At 42.0% G+C, this 20,841-nt stretch overlaps 1 protein-coding gene and 1 non-coding gene across 2 annotated transcripts in view; both read right to left on the bottom strand.

Annotated features, from left to right (window-relative positions):
* Positions 1–20,841, bottom strand: part of TEKT5 (tektin 5) — a 55,943-nt gene that overhangs the window by 26,608 nt on the left and 8,494 nt on the right. The window contains 3 exon segments of the mRNA XM_019507384.1: positions 11,430–11,652; positions 15,812–15,955; positions 18,848–18,918. Of these exon segments, the coding sequence (XP_019362929.1) occupies positions 11,430–11,652; positions 15,812–15,955; positions 18,848–18,918 (438 nt within the window).
* Positions 503–575, bottom strand: TRNAK-CUU. The gene has a single exon. It is a non-coding gene; the product is annotated as a tRNA-Lys (tRNA).

Raw genomic sequence — 20,841 nt, 5'->3', positions numbered from 1 at the left:
GTCCCTGCTTAGGAAAATGGAGACAAAGAAATGGTTGAATATGTTGGCTTTGTCATCTGGTGTGATGACCAAATTTCCTAATGTGTCCTGCAGGGGCCCCACATTACCCGGAACCTTCTTTTTACCCCCTATGTATTTAAAAAAGGACTTCTTATTGTCCTTAATCCAGGGAGCTCGTCCCAGTTCCATCTCTGCCTTGGCCTTCCTGACTGCCCCCCTACATCCCTGAGCAACTGCAGTATAGTCATCCCTGGTGATGGCCCCTCCTTTCCATTGGGTGTACGCCTCCCTTTTTGCTAGGAGACATTCCCAGACGCTTTTGGTGAGCCATGGGGGCTTGTGTGCCCTCCTGCTCCCTTTGATCTGTGTTGGGATTACCTCCCTTTGGGTTTGGAGCATTGTCTTCTTAAAGAGTGATCACTCTCCTTGGACACCTGGCTCCCCTCCCCTCAGTGCTTCCCCAACTATTCTCCTTAGCTCATTGAGGTCGAAAAATTACATGTGCCCAACATGGAGCTCAAACCCACAACCCTGAGATTAAGAGTCTCATGCTCTACCAACTGAGCTAGCCGGGCTGCTCAGGTGACAAGCTTCACTGTTATGGCACTGGACTTTCCCATGGGCTCCATCTCTACCTTTATGTACCCTCAGTAGTTGTGCTGATCTACCCCACATAAGTGGGAACAGAAGCCCTCTGAGTTCAGTGGACTAATTGTTCTTTATAGGGAGAAAGCCCTGTTCTCTTCCCTAGTCCACCATGCCCCCACTTTATAAAGTTCAGAACTGTATGAAGTGCCTTAATTTTCATCTTTACTCTCTTAATGTGTCAGCACTGGCCTAATATGTACATATTCCTAGACAAAGATGTACACTTCCCTATTTAAGCAGGTTTTTTCCAGCCAAGTTTCAGCTAATTATGCTAGCACCCACTTTTAAAATAGTACTTTGTCATATGTCATTAATCATCTGTGAGTTTAATCCAAATAGTTTCAAGTATTACTATGTCAAATTATTTGCTTATCCAACTGTCAAGAATGGATTTGTAAAGGCATAAGAGACTGAGATGTAAGGTGCTTAAAAATGTGTATAAACCAGGTTCTAAGGTGGATGCTAGAGATGAGGGCGAGTCATATGCTCTCACCAAGCATATGTTCCCTACAGCTGTTTATTACCCATTCTGTGCTCCTATCAGTCTGACTAGCATAAGACTATAAGAAGTGCCATACTGGGTCAGCCACAGGTCCATCTAACCTGATATCAGTCTTTCACAATAGGAGAGACTGCTAAGGGGAAAGTCATACACATTTCACTACTTATTTCTTCCACTCCCACCTCCCTATTGTGTTTTCATACATCTTCATTTATACCTCATGTACTCTTTAAGCACTGAGGAGTTCAGGCCCTGCCCTTGTTATTAACTAGTCAGCCTCAGGGGATTGGTTCTAAAGTAGCGGATATCTGAAAATATATGAGATGATTGTGTCCAGCTTCTGATTTTAGCTGCAGAGGAAAGTGTTACCCATTTCACAGCTATTGTAAAAGCTAAAAGTAGATGAGAAGCAGCATAACCTCTTCCTGTCCTCTTAGAAAAGAAAGGAGGCTTAAGAATGCAACATGCCTTTGTTTTTCTTTCTAGCCACCACATAAGCATATTCTGTTGTTGTGTAAGAAGGAAGAGAGAAAACCTCCAACTTTGTCTAAAAATAAATTACTTGCTCTCTGGGATTTTTGGTGGGGAATGGAACATTTTGTTTAAACAAGCTGGAGGGTAAGTGGCTTAATACACAACAACAGCCGCAAGAGTTTATGAACCTTCCTTATCAGATCGATTTTTGGTTATTTGATAGTTTTTAACTGACCTGAAATATCAAGGTGACATTGTAATAACTGTTATTGATCTAAATAGGTAACCCGGAGCCCTTTGAATTTTTCAGTATAAAATCCATTAAATATTTTTGAATGGCTTTTTATTTCTCCACTCAGTTGGTCCATGGAATATTTGACTGACAATCTATCAATTTTCTTGTTTTCAGAAAACAATTATTTGGAGGGAAAGAAAGGAACTTTTCTAGTTTTCAATTTTTTTTTCACAAGTATAAAGAAAAAATATCCAAGTAAACACAACTCACAATTATTTTTTTCTAGAATGCCAGTAATATAGCTCTTCAGGTTTCACCATCCGAAAAATAGAGGATTTTCCTTAGAAATCTTTATGCTCACAAGCTTTCACTGACTCATGGGACTGCTCAGATAAATAGTGATTACTTCTCAATTTTCATCTGTTCGACCAGGAGTGGTTCTTTTCTTAGGTTTACTAATATTCCTGAAAATATAGCAGGTGTTCCGTCTTGTGCATTCTGTCCTGTATATTGTTCATTGAAACGATCAGTTGTTCAGTTCTGCTACAAATTCAGAGCTATGTAAACATGCCACTTGCTGTCTTTTATGACTGATTACTACATTGCTTATTAGGAGAACAGTGTAAGTAAACATCCTGCCCTATCCGTTATTTTTACTTTAGGGAGCGCAGGGATTCCCTGTCCAGCAGAGGGATGGCTGGAGCTGTCCCACTTGAGCAGGGAATCCCTGCCCAGCCAGGGGCTCCCAGGAAGCTGTCCCACAAGTGGGACAGCACCAGCCAACCCCCGGCTGAGCAGGGAAGCAGAGAGCTCCCCAGTCCTGGCGCTGCTTGGCTACCACCTCCTATGGGGAGCTGGGGGCAACACACTGCCTGGATGTGGGGAGAGGGGGGGAAGCAGAGAACGGCCCCGTCCCAGTGCTGATTGGGTCTCAGCTCCTGGGCAGAGCTGGGAGCTGAGCAGTGCCAGGACCAGGGACAGAGAACTCCCCCGTCCCCTGTGGCCCCCTGCTGGTGTGGCTGACCAGGAGCAAATTTATATTTACAGATAGTAGAAAATGATGCATTAGCCTAATGTACTGTGCAGTAGCTGCTGTACATGGGTACATGGTGACACTTTACTGCACAGTAGATTAATCTCAGTAGTAAAGTATCTCGTGCAGTAAAGTATCTCGTGTAGATTCACGAAGAGATTCTCAGGTGGGGTGAATGCAAAATTTAGAAAAGCTGTGTAGGGGGGCTTGAAGGCTAAAAAGGTTGAGAACCACTGTTCTGCAGTATATTTTCTGGGCTCTATTTTCTATTCAGAACCTGAAATTCCAGTCCAAACCCATAAATACCTGCCACAGACCTGCCTCCTGGTGCACTTGCAGAAACATAGATAAACTTAGTGGATTTTAAACAGAAATGCAAAGTTCCCACTGCCAGGCAACCAAATCCTCCACTCTGCAAGCTAGATCCAATAATCTGATGAGCCAGATTTGGCATGTGTGCCATAGGTTGCCAGCCCCTGCCCTACAAAGTTGTTGCAGTGGTAAATTTCCCTCACTGAGGACAATGAGGAGTTTATTTCCAATCTGAATTTGTCTATCTGGCTTCAACTTTCAGTGATCAGCTCTTATTATAACCTTGTTGTGTTAGATTGGAGACCGACCTATTGTTACATTTTTCTTTGTCATGACAGAACTTAAAGATTTATCAAGTCACCCGTTAGCCTTCTCTTTGATATACTAAACAGACAGAGCTTCTTGTAAGGCATGATTTCAAGTCCTTTCATCAGTCTTGCAGTGAGAATGACTTCCATGCTTCAGGTCTGGAGTACTAGCAGGGAAGATGATCTGTGACATGCCTATGCCCAAGATGTAAAGAGGGAGCCAGAGATCGGAACAGCAGCTGGACGCTTTAGGGAAAATGATGCTCTGGGTGAACTTGTATTTTGGTGTCCTGTCCCATCCCCCTCCCCCCAAAATCAGCAGCCGTGCTGTAGGAAAAGCCAGGAAGCCTAGGGAGGGTTTGGGGCACATGGCGCAGTCTAGTGGGGAGGCAGAGCACCATGGTGCTCCAGGCAGGCAGATGGGCAGGCACTGCTACTGTTTCCTGCACTGCCTGGCCTGGCTCCTCCTGAGCAGTGGCTGGAAGTGGGGGGCAGGCTGGGCTGGGCTAGCTTCTCCTGCCGGGGGAAGGAATTGGCTGGGGAGGGGGAAGAGCCCTGCGGTGAATGCAGGGGTGTGTATGTGTGTGTGTGTGTGTGCGTGTGCATGTGTCACCCCCTAACCACGGCACCCTGGGCGGTCACCCACATCACCTATCCCTAAGGACAGTAAACTCTTGCACGTAGGAAGGAAAGTGGGAATAACTGAAAACAAGCATTCTTCTGAGTCTTTGGTAATGCTGGCTTGGATGCTCAATTCACATGCGAGATGCATAAAGGTTTTTAGTTCTGCAGCAGAGAACCAGATGGGATGGAGGAGGGACAATTCTACATGCAGCTCCACAGTGAACCACCTGGGAGGACAGAGCAACTGAAGGGAGACTGTTCCCTTTGTCCAATAGTTTTTTCCTTCTGTAGTGTCTAGAGAACTGTATCAAATATATTTTCAAATGCACACAACTAAAAGTTCTTTGATACTTTCCTTGACATTACAGCAAAAGGACTGTGCAGTGGATAGGATTAAGGTAAACACTGTGAAGTCTTTTTTTTTTTTTTTTTTTTTTTAAACATGCCCAGATGGAAAGCATGGGTGGCTGCACTGCTATGATATGATCCTACTTAGGCTGAAGTCTGTGACAGAACCCCAGTTGCTTGGAATAAAGAATCAGGATTTTATAATCCATCTTTAAATTACATTTCATGATCCAAGAGTGAAGGCGCAAGGGATTTTGCATAGACTAAAGAAAACAGTAATATACTAGCACTGTTGGAGGAGACCAAATACTTACAAATACAGCTGGGCTCTCGTGTGGAGTCATTACCCTGAGTCTTGTATAATTTATTGCCTAATAGATGCCAGAGATGGAGACATTATGTCACTGATGAGTAAGTTCCTGACAAAATGTTTGGCACACTGCTTGACAGCAATAAAACAGGAAAGAATCATCCTTGTGTAAAAAATTACAGTCACTCAGTGAAAGAGGCCTCCTTATGGAAACCCATGTGTAGATCTGGTTGTCTTTCAACAAGGTAATCTAGAATAGGGAGAATAATCTAAATATTCAAGAGACCAGGAGAGTTTTGTTATTTTCCTGAATTTTGTTTTAGAAATGCAAGCATGCTACTCTTTCAAAAGGACATAGAAAGCTCAGTTTTCAGCTGCCACATTCAGTAGTAAAACTGCTATTGTCTTCAGTAAGGCTAGAATTAAGCATCATGGGCCTGATATCAATTTCCAGGGAACAGTGCAGAGAAGTTTTCAGAATAGGGACCAGTGAAAAGATTGCCACTGAAATATAGGGAAGAGAAGGAGGCTACATAATGAGATAGTAAGTTGGGATGCAAACTTCAGACCTGGACACAGATTCCAGGTGGAATTACATTACATGGAGCCAAATCCTGTGTATTACTTCAGCATATTCCAGGTGAGTAAGGCTAAATAAGGAAGATCATCAGTCTCAGTCTTTGTCTCACAGGGTGCATCTAAATATTCAATTAATTCACAGGGATAAACTCTAGTGCCGTCCACAGGGATAAACTCTGGCTAGAGTCAGCTGCTTCTGGGCACAGTGTCTGGATGTGTACCTAGGACTGCAGCAGTTAGAGCCAGGGCAAAGCATCCCAAGGTAGGCAGGGAGCCTGGGGAGTCAACCCCAGACTCCAGGTACCAGCACCAGGTGGTAGAGGGGCTGGCTGGGGCACAAAGGTGCTAAAGTATGGGGTTAAGTAGGAGGCAGCCCCCACACTTTTGCACCCTCCTGCCCCAGCCAGCCCTGGTCACCATCTACACAAGCATTTCAGTGGAGTTGATTACTCCACCATAAGAATGGGGACCATAAGAAAATACTGTCCCCAACAGGGCTATCCTATTAGATAGTTAATCCCTTTAACTTCAGTTCAGGACTATCTTTCAATTTAGAACTATCTTATTAGAGAGTTAATTCATCTACTGCACCCTAATACCAGCACTCATGTAGACAGTGACACTTTATTACAGAGCTAATTAGTCAGCTCCACAGTAAAGCGCACAGGTAGATGCATCCACAAAAAAAGAAACTAGCAAAGGCAGAAATAGGAAAGAATAGCAAAAACAGCTTTAAAGACCAGTTTCTTGCTCCTAGTTGGTTGCAGTGTGCATATTCATACGAGTAAGCCCACTGAAGTTGATGTACATGGCTTACAACCTACAAGAACAACTCTCTACTTGAGACTCAAACCAGCAGATTCTCTAGAGTCCTTCTTAAGACCATGTGAACCTGTGATCATTCCTGTAAGATTAGGCATCAAAAAGGTGACTACAGTAAACAAAAAAGCATTTAATGATGTTATTTCCAGTCTCGTGGTCCTATGGCTTTCCTAGAAAGAGCCATTCCCACTTTGCTATTCTTCTTATCAGAGGAAAAACAGTTTGTATTTAAAACATAGGTTGTTTTTATTTAAATATTACATATCCAATGTAGCAACCAGGGCCTGGTGCAAACTGCAACCTTCAAAATGGAAGTTGAGCTTCCGTTCCTGTACTGTCCCCCACATCCTCGCAGAGCAATTGGTTCTGCTTTTGCACACATACTGAATTGTAAAACAGTTCACAGTGTTCATGTCCAGGGTCAGTTCTACTGACCTGTTAACCATATGGGCAACATTCTGTACATGTGTAGATGAGGTGTGGCATTTTGCCTTAGTGAGAAACCACAAGACAAAAGTAGGCAGAAAACACCATGTCATGACCAAGTAACGTAAATAAAAGACTATGACATGAAAGTTAAACATTTTAAAGAGCAAAAGGAAAATAGACTTTCTATATGAAATTTACTTTTTAGATTAACTGGAGAAAAAAGTTACTATAGGTGCCATTCATGTTTACTAGCTTGAGATTTTTTCATTGGTATTCCCTGTAATATGTGTAGGTAATAAACCAAATTAATAAAAAATTTTCAGGATAGAAGAAACATTAAAAGTACAGTTACTCTGGGTGTTGTGTCTCCATGAGTGAGAATGTGCATTTCCCCAGGGACAACTAGCAGTGGCACGTATTTGTGCTGCTGCTAGTTGTCCCTGGGTGTGCCCCTGCACGTGCACTCTGGCACACAGCAAATTGCTCTGGTGGGTAGGGGAGGCTGGGGCAAGCACCTGGGCTGGCTCCAACAGCTTTACCTGGGGTTCTGGGGGCCTCCCTGGGTGGCAGCAGCAGTAATCGGGCCGCTCGGAGCCCAGCTGGCAGCCGGGGCATGACTTTGACAGGCCAGCCTCTGGTTTTGGACAGTGCATACTGCAGCCATATACGCTGCACCACTTTTTTCTGCCATAGTTTTTTTAGATAGTGCTGTTTCCAGGTACCTAATTTTGCTGCCATACTGCAAATATACAGAATGGCAAATGGAATCATGAGTGCCGCATGCATTTCATGGCTCCTCAAAAGGCTTTCAGGCACTGCAAGCCACACGTTCCCTCTCGTGGGGACGTGGCCTTTGTGTATTAACCACAGCATACAGCATAGTCACTACCACACTGTCAATCACACAGTGGCATTATGCATGGATCCAAGAGTTTGTAAATATAATTAGATCAGTTTGTGCAAAAAGTTTAGTTCCAAAAGAAACCATAGTAGTTCCAGAGCCACCATATGAAGTCCACGAAGTATGTTCAAGGCAGAACTGTTTTTAAAAAGCACACAGTAGGCGATGGGTTGTGCAACTAAAGGTCTCTGTGGCTCTTAATTTTTGCTAACTGACCACTCTTTAAATGAGTGATAAAAAGCAGAACACAAACCCCATGCCGCACCAAAGTATTAGTTGTATGGACCATCATCTCCACTTTCATGGTACTTTCCCTATCGGGTAATTTTTCCCTCTTCTCTCTGTCAGCATCATGGGTTTTGTTTTTTTGTTTTTTTTAATCTGGAAGAGATTTTGCTGCTTCACAGATCAGAAAAATGTCTCGCATTCAGAACTGGGTTCCAGACCTCATTAAATAAATAACTCTTTAAATAAATAACTTTTTCTAGATATCCAAGGTAACAGACCTTTTCAAAGCACATTCTCCTCTCCATTTTCTGAAGCCAGCTTGCTTAATTAGGAATTTGGCACAGAAAACAAGGTGGCATTCATCATTTGAAATATGAATGCAAAAAAAGACTTGGAAAGAGATGGATTTTGAACATATACAATCATGACTTAAAGAAGAGCTTTTCAGGATATTCATAGCCCATGGGAGAACAAAGGAAATGGGACGTTTTGGCTTAGCCTTAAGTCTTAGTAGCTGTCATTTTGTACCATCGCTTACTGATTGAAAATGACTGGTACGAAGATAGTATAAGAAGTGCCTTACTAGGTCAGGTCAATCTAGCCCAGTATCCTGTCTGTGACTGTGGCAGAGGTGGATGCTATACAGGGAGAGTACTCAACTGGAGATCTCTAGAGTGACCTATCCCCTAGTCAATACCCTCCCTTGCATTTACCATTTATTGGTTTAAGATGCCAGAGGAAACTGTTCTGTTCACTAGCCATTTATATATCAGAAATGGCTCTTATGTTAGTGTCCTTGGTTTTAGGGGTTCAAAAGCCAATTTTTTAAAAAGTTTCTCATAGATGTGATGAAGGAGACAGTGAGTGATTCTGATTGCACCGTTGTTACTTGCAGGTATTGGCTCAGATCTGACCTTTTGTAAAAGGGTGAGTAAATTATATGGTGGCAGTGAGGAGATGAGCCGATGTAACACTTTTAAGAGTGGGCCACACAGATAATACTGACACCCTTAAGAACCACACTGGCTGGCCTTTGAGGGTGTCACATAGGGTCATCTGCTCCACTCCATACAGTAGTCCTTTATTCGTCTAAGAATTGTTCAACTCTGCATATAAGTTGCTTGTGATTGTTATGGATCTTTTTAGGAAAAAAAATCTATACAATATGGTATCTGGTAAGTCTCACTTGCCAGCCTTTCAGTCGTGGATCAAAAGTATTATCTCACCAAGTTTTGGTAATGCAGTATTTAGAGCAGAAACAATCTTAATGGAAAGAAAAATAAGTGCCATTTTCAAGGGTCTTTGCAGACTTAACTTACTGCCATATACAAATCAGTGACTTCTTTATGTAAAATTGAATGTTAATTTCTCCATCTTTCATTATGGCAAGATACTGAAACGTGCAATAGTACCACAGAGAATCAAATCAGTTTAATAAATTACTGTTTTAAAAAAAATCTTGTGTTGTTTTGTTTCCATCCCACTTTTAACATATATATCTGATGTATCCCAAGAGTAAAAGGTTGTCTAGCCACACCCCTCTCACCCTAGGATAAATTCCCCAATCAAGTCATTGATATCAGATTGTATATCTACAAGGCACTTTATACCCCCACACATACACCCTAACTACCTTATATCCTATGAGTTTATTTAGATTCAGGAAAGGACTGAAACTCAGGAAAGTAAAACACAAATCCAGTGGAGGTGTGCAGTTAATGCTCATAATGTAGACGCTCTCATTCAGAAGTAAGCGACCTTAGTTTGTTTTGCTGACTTATAAGCTATAGTGCTCCAAACATTTTATTTCTGAATGAGAGCATCCACATGTGGGTGCAGTATGTTTTAATTAATGCATATTAACTTCACAGCTTCAGCTCCTGATAATAAGATGATAATGTTAAGCTACTTAAGGAAAATAGTACTGGGTGTGGGGGCAATCTATTTCTTCCAAATATATACAGAAACAAACAGGAGAAATTGTTTTCTCTGCAAGAAAAGGAGACCTTTTTAATTGAAGGTATATGAAAGCTAGCAAGAGAGTTTAGATAAGTTAAGAGTCATCTCACATGCATCTGCCAGTACCAGGACAGCACCTCTTGTTGATTTATTCCACGTTTCCACTGCTCTACTAATAATCTTAGGTCACTTCCTAATAGTGAAAGAATTACTGCTAAGCGAATAAAGATGGAGTTAATACAAAAATGCCTATTCAGATACCATCCGTGGTTTGAGTAGCATGAAGACAGCTGTGCAATAAAGTGCTTCCTGAACAGAAAATTTATGTCTCAGCTTGCTGTTACATAATCAGCTTTTCTTTTGCAAAAATTCAAAATGTATTTTTAATGAGGAAGTATTGCTTTTTTAAATGATTCAGTTTCTGAATTATATTATTCATAAAACATTGACAAATTAAATCGTTCAAGTGAATTAAAAAGCTGTAAATGTCTGGAGTTGCATGAGAGAGCATTTAGGCCTAGGAAGATGTTATGCAAGTCAAAGGTGAATCTCCAAGAAAATAAAAATGGATTGATCAGGGGATCTGTCAGTGAGCAAATGTTTGTTTTTGTTACTAGATAGCCATCCTCCTTTAAAATTACATTCTGTAGAAGATGTTCACATTAACCGTTTTTGCATAGACCAACTGTCACTAGGAATTATGTGGGCAAAAAGTTAGAAGGCTGAGGAAAGTCTAGTGCTTAGTGTGTCATTCTTCCTTCTCTATTTTCCTTGTCCTAGATATAAAATTAAAGAAAACTTTAAAAGTAAAGCTTTCCTTGGCTGTGAGTTTTTTTGCTTATACAGAATTCTCATTTTCCTCAAGACTGATTAAAATTGAAAGTACTTAATTTTAAATAAATGTTTTCTGTGGACTATCACCTTGTTGCTTCAAAGCAAAATTGCCCTGTTAAAATCTTCTTCTCCCAAACTATGGAAAATGTGCTGTTGCTGGTAAAATTGTTGATAATTTCTCTTTGTCTGGCCTCTGAAATTAACTCATCAATAACAACACTAAATTAAAACCCATTAACCAAACATACTCTGCCAGGACCTCTGCCATGCCTGAAGTAAATACATTATTTACTTTAATGTAAATTAGTTAAAAAGGAGCTGTCCTTGAGTTCCTCTCTCACTAATATCCAGTTTATATTGAAAACAGGAATAGTCACAATGCAGATGTTGTCTATAGCTTTGTAGTAAAGTAGAAACTCATTTCACTGTGATACTAAGCTCTTCACAGACTTTGTTCCTGGCTCACTGAGCTTAGTATCACAGTGAAATGAGTTTTTACTGTGCCACAAAGCCATAAACAAAATTTGCATTGTGACTATTCTTGTTTGCAATGGGAACTGAATATCAGTGAGAGAAGAGGAGGAGGACAGCTCAGGTGCAGCTCTTTTTTTTTGCTAGTTTACATTAAATTAAATATGTCACAAGTCAATGCCAGGCATGGGAGCGATCCTGGCAGAGGTATATGTTTGGTTAATGGGTTTTTAATTTAGTTCTAGCCCACTCTTTGTAAATCCCACTTGGTAAAGTCCAGTAAAACTGCAACATTTGGTAAGGTCACCTCAAGATGCTTTTTGGTGAAGGTTTAAAACTCCAGAAGAAATTCTCCAGATCTTCCTGTAATGGATCTCCTAGTATTGTTTGTACACTACTTTTGCTTTCTTACCTTAGCCAGATGTGCTTGCAGTTTGTTTTTGATATCACCTATTTCAGAAATGCGATGATCAAAAGCCAGGTTGGTATCAGTGTATTGTTTCCACATTTCCTCAGATGTGTTCTCTAGCACATTCTCCATTTCTTCGCAGAGTTTGGTGGAGTTGGCCCGTGCATTCTGGGAGTTCCTGATGTTGTCATCACTGAACTTTGCCCATGTCTGAGGAACTGAAACACTGGAGGGAAACAATTGGAATCAAATGAAAAAGAAATCAAAGTCCTCAGCTGAACTGAGACTTTCATTCAATTACAGCTGAAAAGCATTGATAAATTTTATAATCAATACTTCAACTTAATTGTGCGGGTTCCATATATTGTTTTATTATTTCCCATAAGCCAGTCTGTGTGTGAAGCACAGAAAAGTGTTTTAATCGCCAATGAACAAAGTTTCAGCAGACCTACTGCTTCATAGGATTCTAGCAGATTTTTTGCACAAAATACATAAAAGATAAAATTACAGGGTTCTCAAGTTAGATTAATCCATTTGCTGATGTACTTTAAACAAATAAATGTTGTAGAGATGAATTGTCTTGTAAAAGTACAGAAAGATATGAAAGTGAGCAGCATACAAAGGAGATTTTGGTGCATAACAAGGCTGTACAGGCTTGATGTACAGGTCAGAATTAGAGGAAAGGAGGATTTAAAATTAGAATAGCCAGGAGGAGGAATGAAAAACATATTTTCCTGGAAGTTGGAAGAGTGATGTACATTAACACCCAAATAAATTTTACTTTTCTAGCAACAATACTTGTATGGCTGGCAACTGAAGGTCTCAGTGCCCTTGGCATTTTTACCAGGGTAAGTTTGTTTTGGTTTTGCTTCTTAAAGAATTACCTATTCTTGCATAGTTTCTTCCATGTACTTAGGCACAAAAGTGCAATTTTTCAACCTCAGGCCTGCATGTCAGCATTCTATTCCAACCCTTCTCTTTACCAGGTGCATCTCATGCTCTAAGCTTACATCTGGTGTAGCCCACTTGGAACTTGGCCCATTTTGTCCAGGGCAGAGGATCTTGCTTTGTTTCTACCAACTTTCTCTTGTTGGATCCTAGAGCAGGAGGCTAAACTGTGTGTCAGAGGTGGAGGACATGCAAGATCAAGCTAGCCAGGGAGCACAAGAAAGAGTTCGTAAAAAAGATGCTTATTCCATAAACCCTTTCCTAGAGAAGCTGGAGAAGACTGGCCCTAAATCTTGGGGTAAGCACTATAGGTTAGTGTGTAACATACAGATCTACCAGTACCCCTACTTAAAGGAGGAACCAAGGGTACTGTACTTAAGACTCTGACCATGGATTCAGAAGTACAGGCAACCCCCACTTAGCGCTAAGTGAAACAGCATTATTTTGCTATAGCACTCATGTTACATTCATACCTGATTCCACTTAGCGCTCAGCAGGTTTTGTTATAATGCTGACAGTTGCCATCTTGGTTGGTCAAAACTTTCAGTTTCACTTAGCACTATTTCTGCTTAGCTCTCGGTTTCTCGGGAACCAATTAAGAGCACTAAATGGGGGTTGCCTGTACGTTCAATTCCCAGCTCTACTACGAATTTTCTGTGTGATCTTGGGTTAATTAATGAATCCCCCAGTGCTTTGGTTCCCCACAACTAACATTAGAACAACACAATCCCCCTCACTGCAAAGGGTCTGGGGATAAACTCTAATATTTGTAAGGTCCTTGGATATTGCTTACAAACATGTTGCAAGGGGCTACTTTGAGCCAAAAGACAGGCACCCATTGCTCGTCTTTTTGCAATTTGTTGCACATGCCCAGAATCAGTGAAGGCTTGGTTCGTCATCCATACTTCACAACTGGCCTGAATTCTCATTGTGGGATGCACCAGAATCCCATTTCAAACATCACCACATCCGTGTGGCTCTAAATTTGCAGCTTCAACTTTTCCTGACTTGAGCTCTTCTTCCCAAGCTGTGTGCACTGCAGTCATGCCTTTAGGACTGCTGGGACATTATGTCCTAGATGGTGTCTAGATTTTGGTATGGCTGCTGGCCAACAATCCACAGGCATGTAAGGGATAAGTCAGAACAAGACTGTGGGTTAACGTTCAGTATCCAAACAACCACTGTGCTTGAGAAGTGAATTTTCAGCATGCCCAGCCCCTCATTTGGATAGTGACCTCCCTCCACCCCAACCGCAAATATCTTCTATGGGTCATTTCAGTCAGTCCTCTCATCCACAAAAGCTCTATTTTAGTGCTCTTTTGTGTTTCCAGCATTAATTTGTTAGCAAAGAGATTAGTTTTGCTTCCTTACTGAGGGCATCTCCCAACATTTCAGGGTGATTCATTCTTCTTTTCATTAGAAAACAGACAGGAATGCCTACCAGGCAATCTGTAAGGTGTGTTTTCTAAATCCCTCCGTGGGAAAACTTATTCAGTCTAATTAAAAGCATATCTAAGGAGTAACAGGGCACCAACAAAGCCCAAGCTGGGCATTAAAACTGATTTGCAGCTGCAACCTATTTTGCTAACTCCATATTAACAGCCCAAATGCTGCAGGTGTTTTGGAACTGTAAGTAGTAAAAGCTAATCTAGATATTCAGCATGAAAAAGGATGCATCTTGCACTATTGCCTGCTTTCCAGTTTACTTTTTGAATAGACTTCTCAGCTAACTTGATTATTTTTCCCCATCAACAAAAATAGGGTAAAAAATGTACAAAGACCTGTGATGTAGACCTGATCTTCCTCTAAAGTGTTTGAAACTAAACTGTTAAAGAACTGCTTACTAGTTCTAGATTTTTACTACTTGCTTTGTTTAATATTTTAGCTGAACATTAGGGCTGAAAGGTAACACCTGCACAAGTAAAATGTGATCTTTGCCAATGTTTGTTTTGTCCATGGATATTTTTGATTTTCTGTAAGGTTTCTCTCCCTCAGATCAAACACAATAAACTTACCAGGTGAGAGGACTTGAAAGCTCTTGTTACTGAAAGCTAAACTGCCCCAATGCCACCATAAATTTAGGCAGTTGTCTTGAAAAAAATAACTCGCACAACATGATGTCACAGTGAAATGCATTAATCGGCATTGTAAAGGTGTAAGTTTAGAATTTAAAAGCATGATTGCTTGAACTGCCCCTGCTTGCTGCTTCCAGCCAAGATCTTCTCTATTTTCTTTCTGCCATCATGCATCCCAATAGGATTATACATCTTACCATAAAAACAGATTTCCTAGAAGGTCTGATTCTGAAGTCTCTGAGTTTCTTGATTTATTGAAAAGGTTGTTTTCCCACTCTAGATAATCTGGTTCACTCTGCTGAATGGTTCAGGCATAAAGTACCTGCCATGCTCCTGATTACAGTAGACATACCCTAACGTGATGGCAATTTCAATAAAACACTAATGAGAAATGGCTGTGCTGGATGTACTACGTGCTCTGGTAACAGGGAGCAACACAAGAAAAGTGGTCAGCCTGGTTGGTCCCAGGATTGCAAGGCTTCTACATTTTGGGCTGCTTTGTACCTCTGTTGGCTAAAGAATTCTTGTTCACTATCAGTCCTAGCAGAATGCCTACCAGATACCACCTGAGATATGCCTTCATTATAGTCTTGAAGTGAGGTGAGGCCTTAATGAAAAACGATACTGACTTTCCCTCTGAAAAAACAGACCCTCATAATTAACGCTTACTGCCGTTCTAAAGTCTGAAGTGGAGTCACCATCCTGCATAGTGCTGTATTGCTAACTAATCAAGCAGCAATACAATATTAGTACAACAAACACTGCATACATTTATTTTTCTTCTGTAGTTTTTAAGACAGTTGTATGTGTATGCTTACCCTCATTGCTCCCCTTGGTTATCAGTCATTTTCTCACCAGCAGGTCAAGACAATATGTTTTAATAACTTACTAAAACAGGAAATCCAGATCAGACGATAAAGGCAGAGCTATTGTGAACATTCTCAATAATGCCAGTATAATGGAAAGGCTTAAACATTTCTGACAAATGTGGAGGCCTAATTCTCATGTAACTCTGGACCACTCCAAGGAGCTTGGTTTGTGACACCATGGTTTTGACCCAAATACTCCTCAATCGCACACTGTTTCAGCTGAGTTTTTCTTTGATTAGTTTTTAGGAAAGGCTGCAGGAATCCTTCAAGGCACAGAGGCAAAGTTTTGTATAGCAGTAAAAGAAAGTCCTAGATGGAAAAATAAGGCTTGCTATAAGCTAAATATTGTGCAGGAACCATAAATTATTGAACTCCCAAAGGCTTCCAAGAAAGACAAAGTGGGAGTTGTGGTAAAAATTAACCAGAAGTTTTCCCTACCTCCATGGGCTGCTGGAATGTGAGAGGAAAGGATACAATAGCTAATTAGACTTACGTGCCATCTATTTTTTCTATTCCATGGTAGAATTTGATGCTGTCTGATGTGTTCCTAAGATTATAACACTTCTCATCAATAAAATGGGCTGAGCTTTTATCAGAGAGATCTCTCTCCAGTGCATGTTGAGCATCTCTGTTGATACTGCAAAGAACAAATTATTTGAAAATAAAATCTGTCTTTCATCAGCATTTACTTTTGCACCAACTCACTGGTTCTTTTCATCCCAGTTCCTTAAGGCCTGACTTCTACATGCTTGCTGATACAGTCCCTTGATATTCTGCTCAGTGGCACATAGACTACACACATACTGCATAACCATTGAGTTATAGAGCATTCAGAGAACGAGCAGGTCCAGGAGTTGCTCTTAGCTTACCACTTAACCTCTGGGCTAGGGATAGAAATTACACATAAAGTGATTGGAAACCAGTTCAAATCTGTAACACAACAGAAGTTTAGTGCTCATAAACTGCTTTCAAAATGGTTAAAACCAGTTTAAGATAAACTTGGATGGATGTAGTATCAAACTTAACTGATTTAGGTTAAATCAATTATTTGAACTTCTGTTCCCAGATCCCCTCCAAATTCAAGTTAACTCACAGTCCCCCAGCATCCCAGGATGTTTTGCACCTCCCCTGCAAACCCCTCTTCGCAGAGTGAGTGGGCTAGCTTGGCCCAAGCTGTCTGATCCAGTCAAGCAGGGAGGTGCCTGTAGTGATTCTTTCTGTGACTCTATCATTATAGTCTCAGGTTTCATCTCCCTTTGATGTTGTAAGGGAAAACATTAGGGGGGTGTGAAGTGGCCCCTATTCGATTTGGATTTGGATTTGGATTTGGCCTGAATCAGGGACAGTGATTCGATTTGTTGATTTGGATCACTGTCCCTGATTTGGTTCATCTGAATCCAAATCTAAAGATTAGATGCTGATTCATACAATCAGCGATGCAGACATAGACACAGCTTTAAAAGTTTTTTCTACATACCTTGAGGTAGCAGGTGCAGCTTGTGATTGCTGCAATGCTGAGGCACATGGAGCGTCCCACAGGAGCACGGGGTGGGGGGCCCTCCATGTATTCAACAGTGAACCTGGAAGTGCACACTGGAGGCCCCTCTCCCAACCCCCTCCAGCTCAGCGATCGGCCACAGGAGGACTCTGGGTGCCCCACCCCAGACCCAGGAGGCACCAGTTGCCGAGCCAGCAGGGTGTGGGTGGGAGCCCACTCTGCGCACTCTCCGGCGGACCTGGAAGTGGATTGGAAGTGCTTCTGGTCCACTTCCAGGTCTGCTGCTGAGCACACTGGGGAGCCCCCCGTGTGTCTGTGGGACACTCCATGCACCCCAGCATTATAGCATTCACAAGCCACCTGTTACCTAGAGGTATGTAGAAAAAACATTTAAAGTTGTGTCTGTCTGAATCGCTGAATCTTTCCAAATCTCTCCAAATCTATCTGGAGGGTTCCAATTCAATTCGGACAGATTTAAGGGTCCTCTGATTCAGTTTGGATTCAGATATTCAGCCACTGAATTGGGCCGAATCTCTGCCAAATCAACTCAGGGACTGAAGCTTTGCATAGCTCTAGAAAACATGCAGATTAATTTTTCATCCCTGGCAGTCCTGAGTAGCTAAAGGAAGTGACTGATTGGATAACCTTCTAATCAGTATGAATTGTTCTAGAATAGTTTATTAAAATATCTTAATACACTAAAATAATGATACATTGCAACAAAACTCCCATAAAATTTGATTCATCAATATATCTATTTAAATAAATCCATATTAATGTAATAATAATTTACTGAGATTTCATATATATGAAGATCTATTTCAATCAGAGGTTCATTAATAATTAATTTCCCCTTTGAATTGAGTATAGTAATTAAAATATAATTCATAATTTTACTGCAATATGGCAGGCATATTTGCATAGTTTAGCCATAATACTTATGATTCTCATTTTAAATAGGGGAGTTCAGGTTCTGTATGACTTTTGAAACTAAGTTACATTCTTGTTCAAAGGTTTCATAGTTTCATAGTTGTTAGGGGTTGGAAGGGACCTTACAGATCATCAGGTCCAGCCCCTGCACTTAGACAGGAAAAACTGCTGGGATCAGAGGACCCCAGCAAGATGGGCATCAAGATGCCTCAAGGGTCAGCTCACAGAAAATCTTCCATTTTTTTTGCATATAACACATGTCTTTTCCCAAAACTCAGCTGCTGGAAATTGGGGTGTACATTATAAGCAAGGAAATATGGTAATAACAGTTTCTGTATCTATCTGGGGTTGGAAAGAGTGATGCACCACAAGGAGAAGCACAGTGAGCTTGCTGGTCTCTGTAGTTACTAATACTTACCAGTATTTTCAAGGAAAAATCCTTTTTCTTCATTCTGTCTCTCACAGACCAGGTATGTACCTGATTCTGGGATGCATTGTATAAGAGAAAATATGGTGTTTACTACGTTGGGGCTGTTACTGTGTGCCAGACGCAGAATTCTGATCACACAGGTTGCTTTCATGGGAGGTCAATTCATGGCATTTTCAGACTTAGACCTTCAGTTATTCTACCGATGTGGTGCCAGCCTCTCAAAGCTTTTAAATCATGTAACTGAACAGAAACTGTTTCTTTATATCTGTGAATACATCCTTGCATAAATGTAACACTTCTTATAAGGCAGGCAATAAAGATCTATCTCTTACTTGCTTTCCTGCATGCAGAGAATAAATAGCCTCTGAAGAGGCTTGCAAGTCTGGTGACAGAGTGTAGAAGACGGATCAAAAGGGAGAAGGGATGTTTTGGGAGAGTGCTCAGGGAGAGGGGATCAGATGACTCATCAGCACTTATGGCTTAGTCTTGCACGGTACTGGGCATGTGCCTCCTCTTATTACCTAGAAATGGAGGTGGAGACACCCCAGCAGCTGGCACAATAATAAGACTCTTATTTTGCCTTTGCTATGTTCATTCTGGCTTAAAGATATTGGCTAATGCTGAATTCAGTTTTCTCCTGTCTAAAATAGGCTTTTAATAAAAATAGTTACCCCAGTTGTTGGTCAATTCTTTCTGCAAGTTTTCTCATTCTTTCTTGACAAGACTTGAACATATCAACCTCCTGTAACAGAAAATGCCCAATTGTCAATACTTTCATTACACAGAATGTGCTCAAGTGGATTAAATATTATTTTATGCATAAAATACAGACATCTAATTGCCCTTCACGAAGCTGACATGCCATTCTGTGCCCCACTTAAAGAAAGCACTTTTCAACTCCTGGTATTTCTTCTGTGCAATAAAGGCAGGTATTAAAGAGAAAAGAAGTTTTTAAGTAGCTTTTTCATATTATATTGAGTATATGAGTACATCTGAGTGGATGTGGTCACTCTAATAAATAAGATCAAATTGTGTTTGATTTAGACATGCTAGAGGCATTTCAAACCTAAGTTAGCATAGTTTCCCAAGCTACTTATATGTCTCCAAATTAAAAAAAACAAACAAACTTGTTGATTGGAAAGTAGACTAAGTTAAATCTTGCTGCCACTACAAACTCCTTAAGAAGCTGTAAGGTAACTTTCTTCAAAATATGTAGGAAATATTTAGCTAAGAAATTGACAGTCAAGTGTCTACTTAACTTCATGCAAACAGACTCAAAGAAACCACAGTGGAAACTACATAAACTGCAGTCATGGTCTCCCAAACAACCTTGACTGTGCCTTTATGCTGCTACATCTGAATGTAGCCCTGATGGGTAGCAGGTTTCTCTCCAGATTAGTCAGTGGGTGCCTACAGATGTTTAGGGGCTCCACTCAAACTCCTGGTGTTTTATACAAAGCGCCATGAGTTAAAGCTCCCCCTCTCCCTCCCCCTCCCCCGGCCCAACAGATGTTCACTTGGGGCTTGAGCCTGCCTGCAGTAGCACTGGCCAGCAGGTGGGGGCACTCCATCAGCCTCCAAGGAGACTGGTGGAACTGCCCCTCTCTGGCCCTGCTCCCCACTCCCCAGCTCTGGGATTGTCAGCTGGGGAAGGTTGGGGAGAAGAAGGGTGCAGCAGGCAGCTGCTAGCTGGATTTGGCCTGGCTGTGCTGGAGGGGGTGGGGCAGGGTGGAACAGAGCCCCCTCACCTTGGGCCCTCCCCCCAGCTACCCCGACTGGGGTATTGTGGGGAACCAGGCTCAGCCTCTGAGGTGAGGGGGCTCCATTGCACCCCACCTTCACTCCAGCTCTTGCCAGGCCAGGTCCAACTGGCAGCTGCCTGCTGCTCCCTACCTTTCCCCTTTCCCCTCTCCCTTTCTCCCCCACTGACAGCCTTGCAAAACATGGAAAAAATAACCCTGGAGGAAATACAAGTTGTCTAAGACTGCTTTAGAGCACCTTCACCTAATACCTCATTTGACAAGGGTTAATTTTTTGGCCATTTTAAAAGCAGTCGTGTTATGTTATAGCTATAAAGTGTTTCTAGAGGCCTGATCACGTAAAAAATGTAACCTGTGCACACAGGTAATAGGCAGTGGAAGGTCCAGGCTAATAAGGCTTAGTCCCCCCAAATGCAGGGCAGTGATGGCAGCACAAAGGGCCACAGGGCAGGCCAAACATGAGCTCCAGGTGGCTGCAGCAGGAGACATGCACAGGCACGCAGCCACAGCCTACATACAGTCCGGCAGCTGCAGGCACAGTGTGTTGCGCAGCTCCTGAGGCAGCAGCAGTGGGGTGCAGAGCCCCAGCCTGCAATGGCAGCCCGCCTCCCCACTGCACACAGATCTGGGGGGTGCATGTCCTCCATGCCTCTGCCAGGGTGCACGCCTCAGCAAGAGTCCCTCCCCTGGATGAGCTGCCTGGGCTCTGACCATCCCACAACCCACCCCAGGACCCCATTCACCCCAGACCCTGCTCCTGCCTCTGCCCCACTCCCTCCCTCACTGTGGGCATCTCAATCTGACCCCCCTCCCCCATGCCCCTTCCTTCCCCCATGCCCCTTCCCCTCCACAGACTTACCTTCTGGGCAGTGTGTGTGTGTGTGTGTGTGTGTGTGTGTGTGTGT

The sequence above is a fragment of the Gavialis gangeticus genome, unplaced genomic scaffold (assembly GCF_001723915.1).
Source record: "Gavialis gangeticus isolate Ggan-Ray unplaced genomic scaffold, GavGan_comp1, whole genome shotgun sequence".
In the NCBI taxonomy this organism is placed as follows: domain Eukaryota; kingdom Metazoa; phylum Chordata; order Crocodylia; family Gavialidae; genus Gavialis; species Gavialis gangeticus.
The sequence above is the reverse complement of the archived record's forward strand: the minus strand, read 5'-3'. Positions and strand labels throughout refer to the sequence as shown.